The 22,304-nt window shown below is 50.1% G+C and overlaps 1 protein-coding gene across 1 annotated transcript in view; it reads left to right on the plus strand.

Moving 5' to 3' along the window:
• The first annotated feature begins 1,452 nt into the window (after window positions 1-1,452).
• Window positions 1,453-22,304, plus strand: part of ANGPT4 (angiopoietin 4) — a 44,283-nt gene continuing 23,431 nt past the window's right edge. Inside the window, exon 1 of the mRNA XM_068987491.1 lies at window positions 1,453-1,761. Within this exon, the coding sequence (XP_068843592.1) occupies window positions 1,453-1,761 (309 nt within the window). The remainder of the gene's footprint in view (window positions 1,762-22,304) is intronic.

Consider the following 22,304-nt stretch of genomic DNA (forward strand, 5'->3'; position numbering starts at 1 on the left):
GGGGCCCAACCAACTCCTGGGCATCTTCTGCCCGGCGACCAGGTCTCCCAAGCGCAAATCTTTGCCCTTTTGGGCTTTATATTCCAGTAGGTTGGAGAAGGGGCGATGCCTAGTAACTATGACACTGACAACAACCAAAACACCTACTGTGTGCTCACCTTGTGCCAGCACTGCTTTGACTTATAATTTTCACACCCTGTGAAGTGGATAGTTTTAATACTATTTCTCAGTTCACCAAGAGGAAACAGAGGCACAGAAAGGTTAAGTGACTTGCCCAAACTCACATAGCTGATGAGTGGTGGAGCCTGGATTTGAATCAGTAAACAGGTGAACAAGTAAATCAAAAATTCCTCTGTCCCCATGCTGAGAACTCATATACATTCCTCATGCACGAGATGAGGTTTCCACCTCAGGGTATGGAGGTTGAGAGAGGTGAAGCTGCCCGCACGAGGTCTCAGGGTCAGTGGTTGGGGAGTAGGATTTAGAGCCCACAGCGCCTTAGCAGCAGCAGCAGCAGCAGCCTCTAACTTGGGGGTTGGTCAAGACACTGCTGTACCTCAGGCTCTCCTCCCCGAAATCTACTTGCCCATTCCAGCCAAAGGCAGCTCCAGCACTATCTGCCTCAAGACAAGAACATGCTCTCATTACTATCACAGCACCGGAGCCCCTCCAGGCCCCAAGGGAGAAGAGGATGGGAGCCTGGCTGGGGCGCCCACTTCCCTGGCCTTGCAAGGATTTTCTCTGTCTCTAGAAACAGATTGAACTGGCTGCCTCCTCTCCAGCCTCACCCTTCTGCCCCCCTCCCCGTTGCTCTGTCTAAGGTCACTCTGCTGTGTTCCAAGGCTAACACGAAATCAGAAGGGGTAGGTGGAGGGGGAGAAGAAGAAGGCGCTGGGGGCTGAAATTTGAGATCTCAGCCTTTCGAGGAGAGGTTGGAGAGAGAGAGACAGAGACAGAACGAGAGAATTCAGTTGCCTTTGGTTTTCCGAAGCGGGCAGCTTGCGGGTTTGGGGTATGTGTGTGTGTGTGTGAGTGTGTGTGTGTCTTGTTTTCTTTCCTCCCCTCTGGCAGGGGGGCCAGGCCTCCACTGGATCATAAAAGGACCCAGAGGCGAGGCAGGCAGAGCAAGCCAGTGGAGGGACATAGCAGCAGTGTGTGGACACGCGCGAGGAGGCAGGAAGGGAAAGAGGGAAAAGCAGAGGTGAGGGCGTGTCTGGGGGCGGGAACGTGAGGCGGTGGGAGGAAGCAGAGCAGCTGTGGTATTTGGAACAATTATAAATAGCCGCCTGGACAGAGCTTGGCCAAACAGGGCTTTGCAGCTGCGGCGTCTGTGCAGGCAAGCCTGGCCACTGTTGGCCAGCGGCGGGTGCAAACAGGGCACGGAGATAGGTGGTGGACAGGCCCAGCCCCAGGGCTCTGACTCGACACCCCTCACCATCACCACATCTCTGGATGCCCTCCCCACCAGCCATGCTGCTGGGTGGCCTCCTTCTCATTGTGGCCTCTACAACCGTGGCCCAGCGGAGAGGGCAGGAGGCCACCGGGCGCCGCCGGGCCCACCGAGTCCAGCACGGCCAATGCAGCTACACCTTCGTGCTGCCAGAGCCTGAGCCCTGCCCACCCGAGCCTGAGGCCTTCGGGGCCTCTAACAGTCTCCAGAGGGACTCCCCGGCGGCCGCACTGAACCTAGGAGACTGGCCGAGCCAGCGGATGCGACAGCTGGAAAAAATGCTGGAGAACAACACGCAGTGGCTGCAGAAGGTAAGGGCTGGGTCTGCAGCGGGGTGAGGGCAGTGAACAGCAGGTGGAGCATCTACCCCAGAGCCCGGCCCTGGACACAGATGGCCAGGCTAATAGGTCCCTTGCCTCTGAATTGTACATATTGGAATGATGAGGCCCAGAGAGGGGCAGAGATGAGTCTGAGGCCACACAACAAGACTGGGAGAAGACAGAACTGGAAACTAACTCCCCAACTGCCATTCATTCATCCAGTGTGGACCAGTCCCGTCCTAGGAGCAGCAAATACAACAGTAAGCAGAAGAGTACATTCCCTTCTGGACCAGTATAGGAAAGGGACAGTAAAGGGATGAACAAGATGTACTCTGTCGGAGGTAAAGCAAAGTGAGAAAGAAAAAGGCAAGGAGTGACCAGAGGTGGCGATTTGAAGTCAGATAATCAGAGAGGATTTTTCAGAGGAGGTGACATTTGAGACCAGAGAATGAGCGAAGTGATGGAGCAACCTGGGAAGGTTTCTAGGGGGAGGCTATTTCCAGCCAAGGGACCAGCAAGTGCAGAGGCTGTGTGGTGGGAATGTAGTTGGGGTACCTGGGGAACAGCAGCATGGCTGGAGCAGAGGAGGGCAATAGAGGGTTGAGGGACAAAATCCAAGAGGTGAGGGGAGGGCAGACCATGTTGGGCCTTGAGGGCCACCGGAAGGACTTTGGCTCTTCCTCTGAGTTTCACAGGAGCCATTGCAGGGTTTTGAGCAGGCGAGACACACCTGAGTTGGTTTTAACAGAATAGGGACTATAAGGGACAGATTTAATGCTGGGAGCCCAAGGAAGAGACCAGGCAAGAAGTGATGGAGGCGTGACCCGATACAGGACAGCAGGAGGGGGTGTGGCCAGTCAGATTCTGGTATATTCTGAAGGGGAAGTTAATGGGCTCTGCTGATGAACTGGATATGGGGTGGCAGAGATGAGGGGGCTGAGGGCCCCATTGTCATTTTGGCCCAATGCTGGGGCTACTCTAGGATCCCCTGTCCTCATTCTTTCAGCAGATATTCTGAGCATCTACTGTGTGCCAGGCTCTAGGCAAGAAACCGAGGTGAACAAAGCAGGTTCAGCCCTGGGTGGGGTGAGGAAAGCATCCTATGATGTCCAAGATGGGGAGCAGTCCCTCTTTGTCCCATGGTTCAAATTGTTCAAACTGTTTGCCTGGTCAGCAAACAATGTGTCGCTCCCCCGGTACATGCATATTTATTTAGTATTTGTGCACCTTATTAATATAATATTTACTAGGTATGACACAAATGAAAACTTTAAGAAGATAACATGAAATCACGTAAATTAGAGTTCTGGTGGCTTCCTCCTGTTTTCTAAAGGATGGCCTTCTGCATACCCTGGGTTGACCATCTCCCAGGTAGAGAGTTACACTTATCTAACCAAGCTGATTTGTGCACATACTCGAATACACACTTAAACTCCTGTTTCGTTCCTGCCCTGACCACCTATCCCCTCAGCCTCCTATTCACCATCTTCTCATAGTCGCTGCCTACTTGCCCCTCTTACCTTGCAACACTTACAGCTGCCACCATCCCACGCTTAGGTCCCCCCTCAAGGGAGCTCTTGGCCTCATACACTGGATCCCAGAGGGCTCCATGCTGCCTTGAAATCTGTGTGTCTACAGGCAGCTGTTTCCAGTCCTGTAAGGGTCATGCCAAGCCTCGTCTCCTCCTCAGCCTCCATTTTCACTTTGTGCCCATCCTCTCACCAGACCACGGATCTCCTACTTCAAAGAGACGTGGGGCCTACCTATGCACCCATGCACCCACCAGTCCCCAGGGCCTTTCTCTGGCTCAGAGGAAGGGTTCCTCCATGGACCAGAGTCACTCTTTCACACCTGTGGCTCGCATCCCCTGCAATCCCTGAACCTCCTCTAACCAACCATGCCTCTTGTGTCTCTACCAACTCCTCTCTTTAGGCTGTTCCTTCCCCTCAGTCTTTAATTGCATTTCCCATGTTAAAGAAAGAAAGAAAGAGGAAGCGGAGAAGGAGGAGGAGAGAGAACGAGACCCTTCTCCGGCCCACACCTTCTGACTCTGGCCTGGCTCTCAGAAGTCTACTCGCTCTGCCTCCACTTCCTCCTTCACCCCATCCTTTCCCGAAGCAGCCTCCCACTCCCCATTTCCTAATCCAGAGGCCATGGCTCAGCCTTCATCTCACTTGACCTCTTGGCACATTTAGTATCACTAACCAATATCATCCTTCCAGAAACGGTCTCCATCAGCCAGTCCTCATCTACCACTCTGACTGCTGTCCCTACCTCCATCCTGGACCAGCCACCTCCAGCTCCTATTGGATGGTCATCACAACGGCTGTCCCAGGCTCCATTTCTACCCAGACCCCAGTAGTCCATTCTGTATTCAGCAGACAGAGGAGGGGTCCTGTTAAAACCTAAGCTAGGTTAGTTTCTCCTCAAAACCCTCCTGGGGCTTCCATTCTCTTTAGTTATTCTCTTACTGAGCGAAAATCATTGCTAGCTGCCACACCCCTCACCCAGACATGTATGGGGCTCACTCCTGAAGCACCTCAGGTCTGCTACTTAAATGTCACCTCCTCGGAAAGGCCCTTCCTGTCCACCACATTTAAAATAGCCACCCTCCTTATGGTCTATTTACCCAGCTTTGGTTTTCTCCCTTAGCACCTACTACCACCTTTTCTTAAAAACATTTCTTTTGGTCTGTGAGCTTCAAGAAGATAGTGGCCAAGTCTGTTTTGTTTACTACTGGGTTCTCAGGGCCTAGAACAGTGCCCAGCACGTAGTAGGCACTCAATACATGTCTGTTGAATGGATGGATGCACAATGATCCTCCCATCTCTCAGGCCACTCCTGCTCCTCCCCTCCTCCTGAAATGTTGCTGTTTCCCAGGGCAGAGTCTCTGTTTGTTGTTTCCTCTCACACTTTGTGGCACAACCCTCAGGGCTGCCCTCTCAGCACTCCCGCAGCACCATCTCCCCCTACCCCCATGATGACACCAAACCAACGTCTGAGGGGCTCCCGACCTCCCCTCTGAGGGCTCACAGTTTCTCAACTCCAAAGCTGCCTGAAACTGAGATCTTCCCTCCCCAGCCCCCACCTATTCTGCTGAAGGTAGTACCACCCAGCCAGCAGGTGGTCTGTGGCCCTGGGGTGTCCTTAAGCCCACCCCACTCCCAGGCAGCAGGTCCTATCCATCCTGTCCCCTCAGCTTCTCAGCTCATCCTCCTGACTTCCTCCCTGCCCTGGCTCTTGTCACCTCTCTCCTGGACCCTGCTCTCACCTTGCACCTGCTTTCTCTACCCCAAGCCTCACCCTCTCATCCATCTTCAACTCCCCTGGGTGCCTGGTGCTTGGATAACATTGGTTGAGCCAGATGATGGATTTAAACCAGTGAGTTTCAGGTTAGGAGGTCACCTAGCTCACCTCTTCATCTGGCAGTGGAGTGTCCTCTCCAGATATCCGTCCACATAGCCTGATAATCCTGGGCAGGGCTCACCATGGAGCCCTGTGGGGCTAAAGAGTTCCCATGTGGGAATCAGGTGGATCTTAGTTTACATCCCAGCCCCAGAACTTACTTGCCACGTGGCTGTGGATGAGCAAGGCTCAGTTTTCCCTTCCTCAAAGTGGAGACAACAACAGTATAGTAGGGGGTTGGCTGCGAGGATCAGGGAGACCGCTCACTCACCCCTCTCGGCTGCATGGGTAACTCACCTGGGCAAGGATACAGTAGCTCAACTGGCTATTACTTAATTCAGCATCATCTCTATAGGAGCCCTGCACCGCGGTCCTGGTCAAGTCAATCCAAGGGTGGCAGGTAACTTGGGGCAGGGAGTGTCACTTGTCCATGCTGGTGTTCTCTGCAGTTCCCAGTCTTACCCAGTCTCTATTGCGGTCCAAGCAAAGGTTTGTCCTGCCATCTCCTGAGTATCCTTGGGTTGAGTATTCCCTTCAGGCCCTTTGGTCTTTGGGTTACTGCCAGGTCACCCTGTACCAGTAGAGCCTGCCCCAAGGTCAGACCCCAACAGCAATCACTTTTCTCTGGGTCCCATCACCTCTTTAGGCAGCAGCACGGCCTGGAAGGTGAGGGCCCCAACTCTGGAGCCCAACTTTTTGAATTCGAGACTCATTCTGCCCTTTTCTGACTGTGTAACCTATGGCAAGTTGCTTCACCTCTCTGAATCTCCGTTTCCTCACCGATAAAATACAGTGACAACATTACCTACCTCTAAGAAGGTTTAATGAGATAACGCATAGGAAGTCCTTGGCCCAGCGCCTGTCATACAGTAAATTCTCAATCAATGTCGGCTGTTTCCATGAGGAACTCTCCCCAGAAAGAAACACAAATCCTGAAATTCTTGAGTCCTTCCTTCCCCAAATAAGACACGGGGCCCCTGGCTCAGGGGTACAAGGCACCTGGACAGTCATCTCTCTCCCTCCAGTCAGGCATACTTGCTACCTTCTGTAACCATGGCCTTCCTCTGGCTCTTCTCTCATGCATTCTCTTGGTCTGGGCTTATCTCAGAATCTTTGAAACTTGAGGGCCTCTTTTTGGCTTCTGCTACAATCTCTCAGAAGAGGAAAAAAAAAAAAATGAGTTTTAAAATAGTCTCATCACCATTGCCATCGGGAATGACTGGGGAAGACTGGCCTCCCAGACCGAGCTCTCAGCAAGTTTCATTCAGCTGGGAAGCTGCAGAGAAGAGCCTCCCTCCCTCATGCCCCCAGCCCCTCTCCCTGTTCCCAGTCCAGTGTACAGATGAGCAAACTGAGAGGCCAGGGAGGGGAAGGAACTTGCCAGAATGGCACAGCAGGGAGACCCAAAGTCCACTTCTCCAAAGTCTGGGTTCTTCCTACAACTCTGGAGGGTGTGAAGGAGGTCGGGGAGGCCAGATCTGAGACAGTGGGGTGCTCCCTTCCAGAATCCCAAATTCCCTAATACCCACTGTCTTCCTCCAGATAGTCCGCCTGTGCTCAAGGTGCATGGGGGTGCCCCATCCCTGCTCCCTCTCTCCTCCCTCACTCCCCTCCACACACCCCTCCTCTTCCCTTCTTCCCACTGGTCTCCTTTTCCTCCCCCTCCCCCTCCTCCTGGAAGCCTCTGTCCCAGTGACTCATGTCTGGAGCCATCAGTTCGGTGGGCTGCACATCAGCTCTTGGCTCTGCTCCACTCCTTCATCTGGGTGAAGAGCTGCAGCAGGAATGTTGAGGGGAATGGGCGGGGGGGCAGAGCCAGCTGGAGAGCAGGCATCCCTTGCTGGGCTGTGCATTCCAGTGGTTAGTGCCTGGCTCCTGAGTCCACCACACACTCAGGAATACTTGCTGTGTGTCTGAGACAAGAGAGTGAAAGCACCTACTCCTGACATTTGATGTGGGTTTAAGAGAGGCAGAGCCCAGAAAGCATCCGCCCAGAGCAGGTGCTTAATAAAGACCCACTCTTGTCCTGTCATCCCCCAGCGCCCCGGGCCTCTCAATCAGGAAGTGCCAGTCTTAGCCCTGGTCGCATGAGAAGCGTGAGGAAACACAAGTCTCCAGGCTCCTGTCCCACCTTCAGCATCTGAGGGCAGCAGAGCTTCCGCTGGGTCTCCAGGGTCCCAGGAGCGGGGCAGACTCTGAGCCCCAAACCTGGGAGCCCGCTACTTTCTCGTCTGTACCAAGGACAGCTAGCCCTGGCTGCCTGTCTTCCTGTGCATCTCCGCCTCTCTCTCTCTATCTCTGTGTCTCTCTGTCTCTTGTCCTGTGGCTCTCACGGTGGCTTGACTCACCTTCTCTAAGTCTGCGGGTGTCTGTCGCTCTCATTCTCTCTCCTGTCTGGCTGGCGTCTCCCTAGCTTTCTCCCTGCCTCGCACTCAGGCTCGCCCTGGTCCGCCCACTCCTATGCCATCCATCTCTCCTGCCTTTACCTCCCAGGGTGTCTGCATGCTCCATCCACACTGGAGGACTTACCGGCACTATGGCCAGCACCCCACTCCCAGCGAGGCTAAGCTGGGGCCTCCTTCTCTTCCCCTTCTGTGCCCAAAGCCAAGCAGGGAAGGGTCAAGGGCTGGACAGGAGCCCCCCAGCCTCTGCTGTTCTCTCCAGGACCCTGACGTCAAACCTCAGAATAACTCGGCCCCTCGGCCCAGTGGTCGTAAGGCCTTGCCTGGCTGGATGTGGGTCAGAAGAGCATCCAGCGGGAGCCCAGCGTGGGGTCCTGGCCCAGCCCAAGATCCTCCCAAACTGGCCAGGACTCCTAACTGCCCTGGCCTCCCCAGACTGCCCGTAAATTCTTGGCATTTTCGGCCTTTGGTTATCCAAACAAGAAATGGATCTCGGTTGCCGAACAAAATGTCTTGGGGTTTGATTTCCTAACCTCGCTGCTGGCTCCTCTAGACAGTTTGGGGCTGGGGAAGGGGGTGGGGAGAACAGCATTTGCTTCTTGGAAGAATGCTTCTCCCTTTTCCAAGAAAGGAGCCTAGAAACAGCTGGCACAGATGCCCTGGGCCTAGGGATGACCACGGAGCAGTGGCAGTGTGGCCCCTCATGCGGGATTCCCTAGAGGAATCGGCCAGCCCTATACTCCTGGCTCTCTCCTCCCGGTCCCCAGAGCTCAGTCTGGGCTGGAAGATACACAGATCCTCTCTCCCCTTTGCTCTTTGAAGGGGAAATGTGAGAAAACAGGCCCCAGGTCTGCCCTTAAGCCTGCACCTCTGCCTAGACTCTGGCCTCTGAGTGTTTGCTTAGCCCTGGAGTTGGCTCTGAAATGCCTGGAATGGAGCCTGAATCAGGGGCCATGTCCCAGGGGGCTCGCCGACCAGCTGTGGGCCCTGGGGAAGCCACCTGTCTCAAGTAGTACCTCTGCAAAGTGGAATTTAAAATACTGCCTCCCAGCGAGAGGGTAGGATCAAGAAACAGACCAGGAGCTATGGCTGGCATTTATGAAGCCCTTCCTGTGTGCCAGACACTGTCCTTTGTGCCTTGGGACAATGATTGCATTGAATTCTCACAATGAGTCTATAAAGGAAGATTGCTTGCCCATTCACAGATGAAAAAACTGAGGCACCAAGAGGTGAGGTGACTTGCCCAAGGTCCCATGACCAGGAAAGGTGGGTCACATTCACACTTAGACTGTCTAATGCCAGAAACCACACTCTCAGCACTTAGACCAGTTCCTGGCTAATCGACAAGACCCATCCATTGTGTCCTGGTCCCTGGGTACCCAGCTGGGCCCTGGGGAGCAGAGGCCCCTGGCCACCAGAGGGGAAACTCACAGGGGCTCGATGTTCCCCTTCGCCCAGGAGGCCCTCGGCCAAGGAGAACTTCTGCCAGAGAAGATTCACATAGCACCTCAGTCTTCAAGGACAGCCCTTGAGAACTGAGCGGACTCCAAACCTCCATCTAGGCTTCCTCACTGTTACAACCTCCCTCCTTGTACTAGGGTAAATCCGACAGAAACCGAGTGTGAGTCTTGGGGTCCCACTGACTCAATCTGAATCCCATCTCTGCTGCTGCTGTGTGTTCTCACTTTGCCAGTTTGTGCCTCAATTTTCTTGTCTGTGAAACAGGGACAATAGTAGAAGCCACTTTGCAGGTTGTCATGGAGATTAAATGAATTAATATACATGCAGGGCTGAAGACAGTGTCTGACAGAGCCCAGGAAAGCCAGCTGTTGTAAACACACTGGGGAAACTTCCCCGGCAGTCCAGCGGTTAAGACTTTACCTTTCAGCTAAGATCCCACGTGCCTTGCTGCCAAAACACCACGACATAAAACAGAAACTATATTGCAACAAATTCAATAAAGACTTTAAAAATGGTCCACATTTTTCTTTAATCTTTAAAAAAAGAAAAGAAGGAAGAAAGAAAGGAAAACATACTGAGGATGCTCGGCCCAGGAAAAGAATCCATCTTGGAATCAGCATAGGAATGCCAACTTTTCTGCATCCTGCCTGTTGATCTTGGGAAAGTCCCTTTTTCTTTTCCCTGGGCCTCGGTTTCCTCTTCTTCGAAGTAGTGGGGCATGAAGCCAAGCACCTCAGGTGAGGACAAAATGAAGTAAAGCATGTAGAGACCTGGTGGGGTAGCAGGCAGGTGAGGAGATGACTGGGGCTTGAGGCTGAAAGTAAAACTACATCCCTTGGACAGAGAAACAGAGCTTCAGAAGCTTAGGATGGCGGAGACTTGCGGCCCTTCGCTCCTGACTCCAGTCCAGCACTCGGTCTGCTAAATGAGGCTGAAGGAAGGAAGGTGATTCCCAGGCAGTCGAGGGGAACCCCCACAGGAAAGCTCTGCAAAAGCTGTAAGTGGGCCCCCCAGGCAAAGAGATGAGCTGGAGAGAGGCTGCAGCTGAGAGGCTGGGGCCTCTTCCTCCAGAGTCATGCTGACCTGGGGTCCAATCCCAGCTCTACCTCTTGCCAACAGCCCTAGTTGTTTTCCTCAGCTTTTGACTAATTTTCAGAGTGCAAAAATTTAGAAATATGGAATTGTGTGAAGATACAGACGGAAAAAAAAATCGTCATCACTATCCCCTGGTTATTTCCTTGCTGCTCATTCTGTGCATTATAAATGGTTACTGAAATGTTTCAGATGGATGAAAAGGTAGAGAGAAAGATCAGATGAAATTTCTTGTCCCTAAAACCCAGCTTAAGCAACAAAATTTTACCAATCCCTTTAAGCCCCTGCCCCGCCCCTGCCTCCCTCCCCTACCAGAGATAGCTACTGTGAATTCTATGTTGCTGATTCCAGGTCCCTCCCACATCCTGTAGAGTGGTCACACTGTCCATCTCTTTCTACAATTAGCCTTTGTTCGCCCAACCTTGTGTCTGTGAGATTTATAGCTCTGCAAATATGGGAAAAGCCTGAGTCTCAGTTTTTCCCTCTGTGAACTGGGGACGTGGTAAGCACATGCCTGAGTTTGCTGTGAGGCCCAAATAACCAGTGCCTGCTGAGGCCTGGGAGCGTGTCTGGCACCACATCTGCTTGTAGGGAAATCGGAAATTCTGCTACGGCTTCTTCTGTCTTCTGGAGCCACTGCACTGTTGTAGCGACTCCACATACTGGACTGTCTCTGTGCCAGGCACTAGTACACATGTTTTACAAGCATGTCTCATTAAACCTCATGACATCCTGAAGGGTGAGGATTGTTATGATCCCCACTTATTGTGGGGAAACTGAGGCCCAGAGAGTTTATACATCTGGGAGGTGAGGGAGATGGGCTTGAACCCAGGCAAACTGGTTCCAGATTTCACACTCTTAATCACTATCACAGACGGCCTCTCTCTGCTGCCCATTTTACAGATGGGTACACTCCCCTGGGCGGGGGGAGTGACTTGACTACATTCATCCCAGGGTCAATGTCAGGGACAACTTTGCTTCTTCTCCCTAGTGGTGAGAGGACACACAGCACGTCAGGAAACTCATGAAAAAGCCATGTGTCCTTATGCTAGGAAACTCTGGAATTGTGTGCACACACATGTGTGCACAGTTCTGAACTTAATTTGCCAGGTGGAGTGTTCATTCCTCCACGTGCTTAATCACCCCCTCCACTGATGTTAGGGCTTCCCTGGTGGCTCAGACAGTAAAGAATCCGCGTTCAGTGTGGGAGACCTGGGATCTCTAGCCCTGGGTTGGAAAGATCCCCTGGAGGAGGGCATGGCAACCCACTCCAGTATTCTTGCCCAGAGTATCCCATGAACAGAGGAGCCTGACGGGCTACAGTCCATGCGGTCGCAAAGAGTTGGACACGACTGAGCGACTAAGCATCAGCAGCAGCCATTGATGTTTTCTGTGAGCTTACATGCTACTCACTGTGCAGATGATGAAAATTCAACAGTAAGCAAGAAGACTTGGTCTTTTGCCTCCAGGAGCAGCAGCAAAGACATTAACCTGGTTATTTCTTATGTGTACTGATCAATCCCGATATTAACACATGCTGTGAAGAAGGGGCTCACCTGTTCTAGGAGTAAATAATAAGGGGCCCAACCTCGATGGAGGAATGGCTCCAGGAAGAACAGAGCTGAGATCTAAAGAGTAGATTAGGAGTTCTTAGGCAAGGAAAAGAAGGGGAAAACTTTTCAAGCACAGGGACCAGCAAGTGCAAAGGCCCTGAGAGATAACAGAGCAAAGAGATTTCGAGGAAGTGAAAAATGTTCACAGTGGCTGGAATGCAGAGAGTTAGGAGAATGTGGCCCAGATGAGACCAGCCTCCCCAGATCTTACCCTGCTCTTGAGGCTCTGGGGTGCTGGAAACTGACGTGGCCACTTTTCTGTCCCGCCCCCAGTGATGGGCAGTGGCTGTGGACATCTGGACCTGCTCCTCTCCTCCCTGCCTGACCTTGGTCCTATCCCTGTCACCCTGTCTTCAGGGTCAGCCTCTCCCACCAGTGACGGGTGAGCAGAAAGAGCTTAGCCATTGGATTCAGTTCCTTACTTACCAGCTGTGGGTAACGCTTGGCCTCTCTGGGTCTTGGATTAAACTCATTTTTCAAGTGGGGAGCAATCGCTCTTTCCCTCCAGCCTGCAGAGGAGGAAGACCAGACAAGGGCAGAGTTACCCACCAGAGTTCCTCAGACAGGAAAGCCTGGTGCTACCTGGGGGAGATACTCCAGCAAGGCTTCCCTGCATCTAGAGGGCACTTGACTCCCTTCCCCCAGGGGGAGCTGGGGCGGTGGAGGAGGGGAAGTGCTGTCACTTGGTCACTTCAGCCACGCCAGCTTTGAAGTGTAGCCTAAGAGAATCATTCCCAGAGAGCCTGGACTTGCCCCTGGTGAGCTGTTTGTCCTTAAACAAGTGGCTTAACCTCTCTGTGCCTCATCTGTAAAATAGGTTGATAGGATCACCTACCACAGAGGGTGGCAACAGGGATTTCACACACATAGTGGCTAGAACAGTGTCCAGCACATAATAAGCACTAAGTAGACATTTGCCAAGCAAAATGGACACACCATCCCACTCCAGGTAAGGGCTGATGCCCAAGTGGCGGGGAGGTGAGCAACAGCAGGAAACATCACCCTGTTGTTTAAACTCCCAGCTCCTACACTTGGGAGAGTAAGAAGGACTCATCTGCTGGGCCTCACTGTTGACAGTCCTCCCAAGATCAAGGTTTGGACACAGACAACCATAAAGGGACAGCTGAGGCCAAGGCCCTGGCTGCCCTGCCCCAGCTAACGAGAAGCACTCACATCCAGGCTGGCCCACACCAGCCCCTCTGCGAGGAGAAATCAGCCCCATTTTCTGATGAGGCCACTGAGGCTCAGAGAAGCTCGGTCACTGGTCCAGAAAGCACACAGCAAAGCAGTGATGGAACCAGCGCCTGACTCTCAGTGCCGTGTGCCAGGCCCGCTAGACAACGCTGCAGCTGGAAGCTGGGCGGAGCCAGGCCTGTGCCGGGAATCGGGAATTGCAACTTAAGCTAAGAGCTGAAAAGCGCATCCTCCTCTACAGGCTGTTGGTGCAAGACATTCTCCAGCCCTGGCTCCCTGCCCACTCACTCCGCTGAGCCCTGACCCAGAAGGAAATCAACAGAATCTTCTGCAGGGAGGAAAACAGCTGAGGAGGGCTGGGCCTGGCTGCTTGAAAAAAACAAGACAAATCCCCTCTGCCTTGAGCCCAGGGGTCAGGGCCTGTGTGGGCCCAAGGGGATGGGAGGGGCTGGAGATGGGCAGAGGAGGGGCCAACCTTGGCCGTCAAGTCCACAGATACAATGTTATTTCCACTGGGAAAATAAAACTAGTTAGTTCCATTGGGAAACTGTAGCCTGAAGGTGACAGGATGGGATTCCATCTGCCAGGCAAGAGGGGTGGGCCACCTGTGAGCAAGAGTGTCTGACCTCTGTGACCTCTGCGAAAGCAGGACAGTACTTATCTAGAACAAGTCACCCTAAGGCATTCAATGCAAAGAAATAGAGAAAAACAACAGAATGGCAAAGACTAGAGATGTCTTCAAAAAAATCAGAGATATCAAGGGAACATTTCATGCAAAGATGGGCTCAATAAAGGACAGAAATGGTATGGACCTAACAGAAGCAGAAGATATTAAGAAGAGGTGGCAGGAATACACAAAACAACTGTACAAAAAGGATCTTCACGACCCGGATAATCACGATGGTGTGATCACTCATCTAGAACCAGACATCTTGGAATGTGAAGTCAAGTGGGCCTTAGAAAGCATCACTACGAACAAGCTAGTGGAGGTGATGGAATTCCAGTAGAGCTATTTCAAATCCTGAAAGATGATGCTGTGAAAGTGCTGCACTCAATATGCCAGCAAATTTGGAAAACTCAGCAGTGGCCACAGGACTGGAAAAGGTCCGTTTTCATTCCAATCCCAAAGAAAGGCAATGCCGAAGAATGCTCAAACTACCACACAATTGCACTCATCTCACACGCTAGTAAAGTAATGCTCAAAATTCTCCAAGCCAGGCTTCAGCAATACATGAACCGTGAACTCCCTGATGTTCAAGATGGTTTTAGAAAAGGCAGAGGAACCAGAGATCAAATTGCCAACATCCTCTGGATCATGGAAAAAGCAAGAGAGTTCCAGAAAAACATCTATTTCTGCTTTATTGACTATGCCAAAGCCTTTGACTGTGTGGATCACAATAAACTGTGGAAAATTCTTCAAGAGATGGGAATACCAGACCACCTAACATGCCTCTTGAGAAATCTGTACGCAGGCCAGGAAGCAACGGTTAGAACTGGACATGGAACAACAGACTGGTTCCAAATAGGAAAAGGAGTACGTCAAGGCTGTATATTGTCACCCTGCTTATTTAACTTCTATGCAGAGTACATCATGAGAAACGCTGGGCTGGATTAAGCACAAGCTGGAATCAAGATTGCCGGGAGAAATATCAATAACCTCAAATATGCAGAGGACACCACCCTTATGGCAGAAAGTGAAGAGCAACTAAAAAGCCTCTTGATGAAAGTGAAAGAAGAGAGTGAAAAAGTTGGCTTAAAGCTCAACATTCAGAAAACGAAGATCATGGCATCCGGTCCCATCACTCCATGGGAAATAGATGGAGAAACAGTGGAAACAGTGTCAGACTTTATTTTGGGGGGCTCCAAAATCACTGCAGACGGTGATTCCAGCCATGAAATTAAAAGATGCTTACTCCTTGGAAGAAAAGTTATGACCAACCTAGATAGCATATTCAAAAGCAGAGACATTACTTTGCCAACTAAGATCCGTCTAGTCAAGGCTATGGTTTTTCCAGTAGTCATGTATAGATGTGAGAGTTGGACTGTGAAGAAGGCTGAGCACTGAAGAATTGATGCTTTTGAACTGTGGTGTTGGAGAAGACTCTTGAGAGTCCCTTGGACTTCAAGGAGATCCAACCAGTCCATTCTGAAGGAGATCAGTCCTGGGTGTTCTTTGGAAGGAATGATGCTAAAGCTGAAGCTCCAGTACTTTGGCCACCTCATGCGAAGAGTTGACTCTTGGAAAAGACTTTGATGGTGGGAGAGATTGGGAACAGGAGAAGAAGGGGACGACAGAGGATGAGATGGCTGGATGGCATCACTGACTCGATGGACGTGAGTCTGAGTGAACTCCGGGAGTTGGTGATGGACAGGGAGGCCTGGTGTGCTGCAATTCATGGGGTCGCAGAGAGTCGGACACGACTGAGCAACTGAACTGACTGACTGAACTGAAGGCATTCAGTAAGCTGGGCTTCCCTGGTGGCTCGGTAAAGAATCTGCCTGCAATGCATGAGATCCAGGTTCAATCCCTGGGTTGGGAAGATCTCCTGGAGAAGGAAATGGCAACCCACTCCAGTATTCTTGCCTGGAGAACCCCATGGACAGAGGAGCCTGGCGGGCTACAGTCCATGGGGTCGCAAAGAGTCGGACACAAACCAAATAACTAACACTTTCATTCAGCAAGTTAATTGAACCCACAAACATTTATTATCTCTCACAGTTTCTGGGAGTCAGGAATCAGGAGAAGCTTGATAAGGTAGTTCTGACTTGGGTCTTTTCTCTATGCAGTTATACTCGAGTGTCAGCTGGGGCTGTGGTCCCCTGAAGGCTTGACTGGGACTGGATCAGCCTCTAAGGTGGCCCCAGAATACGGCTGGGAGGGCAGTTCAGGCCCGTGGTGGGAGGCCTCTGTTCCTCTCCAGATGGGTTCTCAGGCTGCTTGAGGGTCCTCAGGACATGGTGGTCAACTTTCTCCAGAGCAAGAGATTCAGGAGGGAGAAAGCGCAAGCCAAGTGGTGACAGCCGTGGTCTCAGGAGCCCGAAGGCCTGGTCCTAAGCCAGCCTCTGCCATTCACAAGCTGTGAGACTTGGGCAATGGGCTCGTCTTCTCTGTGCTCCTTTTCCTTGGCCGTGAAATGGGGGCAATGAGACAAGTCAAGATCTAAACAGACCAAATAAGGCCCTCGGGGCAATGCCTGGCACCACCTCTGAAGCAGGAATGAGCCTCCTGTAGTCACTGCTCTCCTCCCAGTGCTCCGCATGGGTCCAGTGCTTCTGAATGAGTTTGCTCAACAGACAAATGAGCCCCAAGACTGTGTCAGGTTTCTGGAAATTTCTCCTTCAGATGCCTCAAACTGGCTCCCTCCCTTGCTGTGAGCCTCCCTCTGCTCCTCTCCCCTCCCTCCAGCTTCCCCTTTTCTTCCTGCCCTTGAACTAGTGGTCTCTCCAAACTCTCTGACCCCTCTGGCCATGCCTCTCACAGGGATCCAGGGGGCAGCTGGGGCTGAGTCAGAGTCTCCAAACTTATTTCTAGCACCCAAACTAATAGTCCATGGAAATCTGGTGCCCTTTACATAGAACGGACCTATTTGGGTTTTTCTAACAAATGGTTACTGAGCCCCTCTTATTTGTTACTGAGTTGGTATAGCTACTGGCACTCCTTGAGGCACAGAGGGTAGAGCCATGAACAGGGCACCCCTGTACTCCTGCAGCTGACATTCCCATGGTGGGAGACAGGCGAATAGGAAACAACTGCAGTGATTTCAGACACGTGACATGCTGTGACAAAACCAGTCATGGCAGGTGCAGTAGGGCTGGGGGTGCACTTACCTTTGATGGGGTGGCCATCAGAGGAGGTGACACTTGTGGGCAGACTGAAAGTCCGAAGAGAGCTGACAGGAGAAGCTCTGGAAGCCCCTGAGATTGGGGCATGTGGATGTGTGTTGAAGGATTTGAGTAGATAACACCCTGGCTCTGTGGACAGACCCCAGCAACCCACTTTCAAACGCAGTGTGAGAACCACAGACACAACCCTCTGCCCAGAGCAGTTAGTCCAAATCTCAAGTGTCCTTATCCTTTAAAGCGGCTGCTATGGTTTGAGGGATTTATCGCCAAGCAGCCTTGCAGAGGGATTAGTGACAAGTGGGCAGGATGTTCCCAGCAGCCCTGATGTGATGGCAAAAGCCTGGAAATGACCTGCAGACCCAGTGATAGGGGACCAGAGGAGCAAACGGTGGGGCACTTCAAACAGCAAGGCAAGTTCCTCTGGATGAACATAGAGCAATCTCCAAATCACATTAAGGAAAAAGATGCAGGGTATGGAATGGTGCACTGATATTGGTATAGACTAGAAGCAGGCGGATAGGAGCCTATTCATTGCTGGTATATGCTTAGAGTTTCTTTCTTGCTCACTGGACCTGACCTCCCGGCCTCTCAAATCAGCAGACCTGGATATGAATCCAGCAACCGCCAACTTGTTGGGTGACCTCAGGGAAGTGACTCTGCATGTCTGAGCCTCCATTTGCTTGGGCCCTTTTCTACGAGGTCCACATCTTCCCTCTTCACTCCAACCCCATACAGTGGTACTGTTACCACCCCATCTACTGATGGCGAAATGGAAGCACAAAGGTGAAAAGTGGCAAGCCACGAGGCAGCTCAGGCTGGGGTTCCATGGTTTTATAAAAGCACTTCTCTGCTTTCCTGTTGTTCTGTTTGCCAGTGGCTATACCACAGATCTACATGGGGTAGTTTATTTCAGAGCTAATTCTTCCAGGAGGGGAGATGTCCAATCTATCCATTCATTCAGCTTAACAAATATTCATGGAACACCTAGAAACTTCCAGACATCCTTCCAAGCACCAGAAGAACTGCTAGCAAAGGCCCTGCACCCAGAGTTAGTGGCCCACTGAGTGTCCACTCGTGCAGAGATGTGTGTGGGAGGGGTTTTCAGAGTCTCAGCCTTTCCTGTGCCCTGGGTCCCTCTGGCATCTGATAAAGATCTACAGACTCTCTCAGAAGAATGTCTTTAAACATATATAATTACATGCTTCAGGATTTCCCTGGTTGTCCAGGTATTAAGAATCTGCCTGCCAATGCAGGGGACTTGGGTTTGAGCCCTGGTTCAGGAAGATTCCACATGCCTTGGAGCAGCTAAGCCCTTGTGCCATAACTACTGAAGCCTGTGCGGCTAGAGCCTGTGTAGCCCGCAAGCAATAATGAAGATAGTGCAGTCAAAAAAAAAAAAAAAATTGTGTACGCATAGATTTACAAAGGAAATATATTGCCTTGAGATACAGATATCAAATATTTTTCAGAGCAGATGTGTGATGAGAGAGTCGCACACACCATGTGTAAAATAGATAGCTAGTGAGAAGCTGCTACACAGCGCAGGGAGCTCAGCTCGGAGCTCTGTGACAACCTAAAGGGGTGGGATGCAGGGGCGGAAGGGATATATACATAGAGCTGATCGACATTGTTGTACAGCAGAAACTAACACAACATTCTAAAGCAATTATACTCCGATTAACAACTAAATTAAAAGAAAAAAGAGCAGATGTGTGATACAGTCATATAGTACTTCTGTACTAGTCTGTTGAATAACAAGACCTCTGGTGGATCTAGTACTTGCTGTCATTTTTTTTTTTTTTGGCTGTGTTGTGTCTTGCTGCATGCAGGATCTTCACTGCAGCGTTTGGGCTTCTCTAGTTGTGGTTCCAGAGCACGTGAGCTCAGAAGTTACACTGTGCGGGCTTAGTTGCCCCCATGACATGTGGGATCTTAGTTCCCTGACCAGGGATTGAATGAATCCACAACTCCTGTCTTGGAAGATGGATTCTTAACCACTGGACTGCCAGGAAGTCCCCCTTCCATCATTTTGAAGTTGTAATAAGTATAAACAGTATGTCATAACTGTCCACTGGAGAGAGACACGGGATTATCTGTGATGTCTGCTGGTGACCGTCACGCGTACTACCACCGCTGCAGTAATTTGTGGCCTACATTCATCACTGTAGGAGAAGCTCCTTTCAGTTAGAGATTAGCAAAATAAAAAACCAAACTGAACAAAACTATTTCCCATCCAAGTCCACAGATTCCCTGAATTCTATTCACAGATCCCTCAGGGATCCAGGAATAGCTGTTAAGAATGCCTGGCTGACATACTGGCTTTTCAGTATTATAGTAATTATATCTGTACAGGCAGACCTTGAAAATATTGAGAGTTTGGTTCCAAACTGCTGAAAATAAAGTGAATATTGCAATAAAGAGAATCATGAATTTTTTAGTTTCCCAGTGCATTGCAAAGTTATTTTTACAGTATATTGTAGTCCATTAAGTGTACAATAGCATTATGTCTTTTTTTCTTTTTACAGTACAGGCCTTAATTAAAATATACTTCATTGCTAAAAAATGCTAACCATCATCTGAGCCTTCAGCAAGTCATAATCTTTCATAGTAATTACATCAAAGATGCCTGATCACAGATCACTATAAAAATATAATATAATGAAAAAGAAATACTGTGAGAATTACCAACATATGACACAGGGGCATGAAGTTAGTTAATGCTGTTGGCAAAATGGAACCAACAAGCTTGCTTGGCACAGAATTGCCACAAACCTTTAATTTGTTAAAAAAAAAAAGAAAAAGAAAAAAGGAAATATCTGCAAAGCATGATAAAATGAAGCACGCCTGTGTCACGCGAGTGTGTGTTCCTCGATTCTTTGTCTCGTCACAACAAAGATTTGGAGTGACGGACATTAAAGCCCCCTCGGCGAGTCACAGCTCTCAAGTCTTGGATAGACCGTGTTATAGCTCTCAGGTCTCGAATGGACCGTGTTATAGCTCTTAGATAAATCAGTGTTACAGCTCTATTTTATTTAGAAGGTAGCAGGAAAATCCATCTTCGAGACGTGAGGGCATGTCGATCCAAAGACACGGGGAGAAGAGCGCACCCCAGCGTGCGGGGGGGCGGGGGGGGGGGGAGAGAGACCTGGCTTTGGCTCCTCTATTTACATGTTTCTCTCTCCCTGGGCCTGTCCTATGTAAATTGGGCCAGCCAGGAGTGTCGTTTGTTTTACCTGAGGTCCTCTTTCACGGGCTTTTCCCTTCCTTGTCTTGTAGCCACCACCATTTCGGACTTCTTTTCCCTGTTCTACCTACCTAATACCTGTATACAATCTCATTCTGTTTTTTTAGAATAGAAACAATTTAGAGATACAGAATATAAGAAACAAAAACAAAACATTACCATCACCACCATTGTAATCACCTTCCCTGAAGCAAAGCACCACGGTTACTAGTTTGTGTCTCCTAGACCTTATCCGGGTGAAGGGTGAAGGGTGAAGGGTTAAGTCGCTCAGTCGTGTCCGACTCTTTGCGACCCCATGGACTGTAGCCTACCAGGCTTCTCCGTCCATGGGATTCTCCAGGCAAGAATACTGGAGTGGGTTACCATTTCCTTCTCCAGGGGATCTTCCCGACCCAGGGATCGAACCCAGGTCTCCACATTGGAGGCAGACGCTTTAACCTCTGAGCCACCAGGGAGGCAGACCTTTATCTGAGTACACATGAAAACACATCATCTGGGATTTCTTATACACAAATGGGTCCACACTGTAGGTAGTGTTCTGTATCTTGCTTTTTTCTCTCAAGAGTGTATCTGGGACATCTTTTCACGTTTAATCTTGATGAAGGTCGACCTCATTCTTTTCAATAGCTGCTTGGTAACCCTTGATACAGACTTATACAGACATACCAGAATTGTTCCTGTGTCAATTATGTATTCATGCTCTAGGCCTTTTAAATGGATCATGCCTGGAATCTTGCCTACCATCTGGAGATAGGAGCTACGATTATCTGCATTCTAGAGAAGTGGCCCAAAGAGGTAGAGGTCACATAGCCCAAGGTCACAGAGCCATTTAGCTAAAGAGCTGTGATTCAAGCCCAGGTTCATCATACATAAGGCACTACTCTTTCTTTCTGCCTTGGCTTTTATCTGTAGTTGACAAAATGCTTTTCCCAAATGTGAACCAGTTCCACGAAAGAGACAGGAAGGGCATATCGTTGTTATTGATCTTACTGATTCTCTTGACACACCAGACACATTCCCACCTTAAGGCCTTTGCACTGCCTTTCCCTCCTGGAATTCCCTTCCTCCCGACTTTCCCACAGCTGGCTTCTTCACGTCGGCTCAGCTCAGATGGCCCTCTCTGCTGAGCATTTCCCTGCCATTGTGGCTAAACATGCCCCTGACCCCGCTCACTACCCTGTCTTATTTTCTTTGTAGCACTCGTCACTATTGGAATTTAACTGATATAGTCAATGGAAGTGTCCTGGAATCAGAAAGCTTGCCAGTTTTGTTCATTCCTTATTCTTGAGTACCTAAAACAGGATCTAGCATTTAATAGGTACTCAAGAAATAATTTTTTGACTACATAAATGAAATTCAGAAGGTGAGGGATTAGTTTGAGGAAACACATTTATAACATACGTTTCCCACAGAATGTATCTTCCCAGGCTCCTCTGTCCATGAGATTCTCCAGGCAAGCATACTGGAGTGGGTTGCCCTGCCCTTCTTCAGGGAATCTTTCCAACCTAAGGATTGAACCCAGGTCTCCTGCATTGCAGGCAGATTCTTTACCATCTGATCCACCAGGGAAGCCCATATTTATATATAACACATATTATATAACACATGTTTTATATGGGACATTTTATAGAACCTTGTGTTGGTGGATTTGTTTTATATTGAGATATAGTCCACATACAGTGAAATTCACCGTTTTAATGTACAACTCTATGAGTTTGACAAATGTATATCGTCATGTAACCGCCATCACACAATAAAAAATATTACCAACATCCCCCAAAAGTTCCCCTGTGTCCCTTTGCTGTGAATCCCCACCCCTGAGCCTCAGCCTCTAGCGACAAGTGATTCCGACTGTTCCAGAAAGTCGTATGAATGGAATCCCACAGTCTGTAGCCTTTTAAGTCTGGCTTTTTTCAATGCAGTCTAATTGGAGGTGACTCCTTACTGTTGAATGCATCAGTAATTCATTCCTGTTTATTGCTGAGTAGAGTTTATTGGATGAGTGGGCCACAATTGCTTCTCCATTTACCAGATGAAGTCTTTTTCATTTAGATAATGCAGGGAAAAAGCAGACTTCAGCAGATCTCCTTGGCCACTGAGACTCTCCTGCCTATGTGCTCAGCTGTATTCTATCCAGAGTTCCTTCCTTCCTCCCCCAGGCTCTGTCTATCAAAACTATTTCCTTTCCTTCAAGGCCCTTTTCAAATGCTTCCTCCCACAAAAGAAGCAGGGTTTACTGTCCCTGTGTCACAGGTTGGTAAAGTGAAGCTCAGGGAAAGG

The sequence above is a fragment of the Capricornis sumatraensis genome, chromosome 15 (assembly GCF_032405125.1).
Source record: "Capricornis sumatraensis isolate serow.1 chromosome 15, serow.2, whole genome shotgun sequence".
Lineage (NCBI taxonomy): Eukaryota > Metazoa > Chordata > Mammalia > Artiodactyla > Bovidae > Capricornis > Capricornis sumatraensis.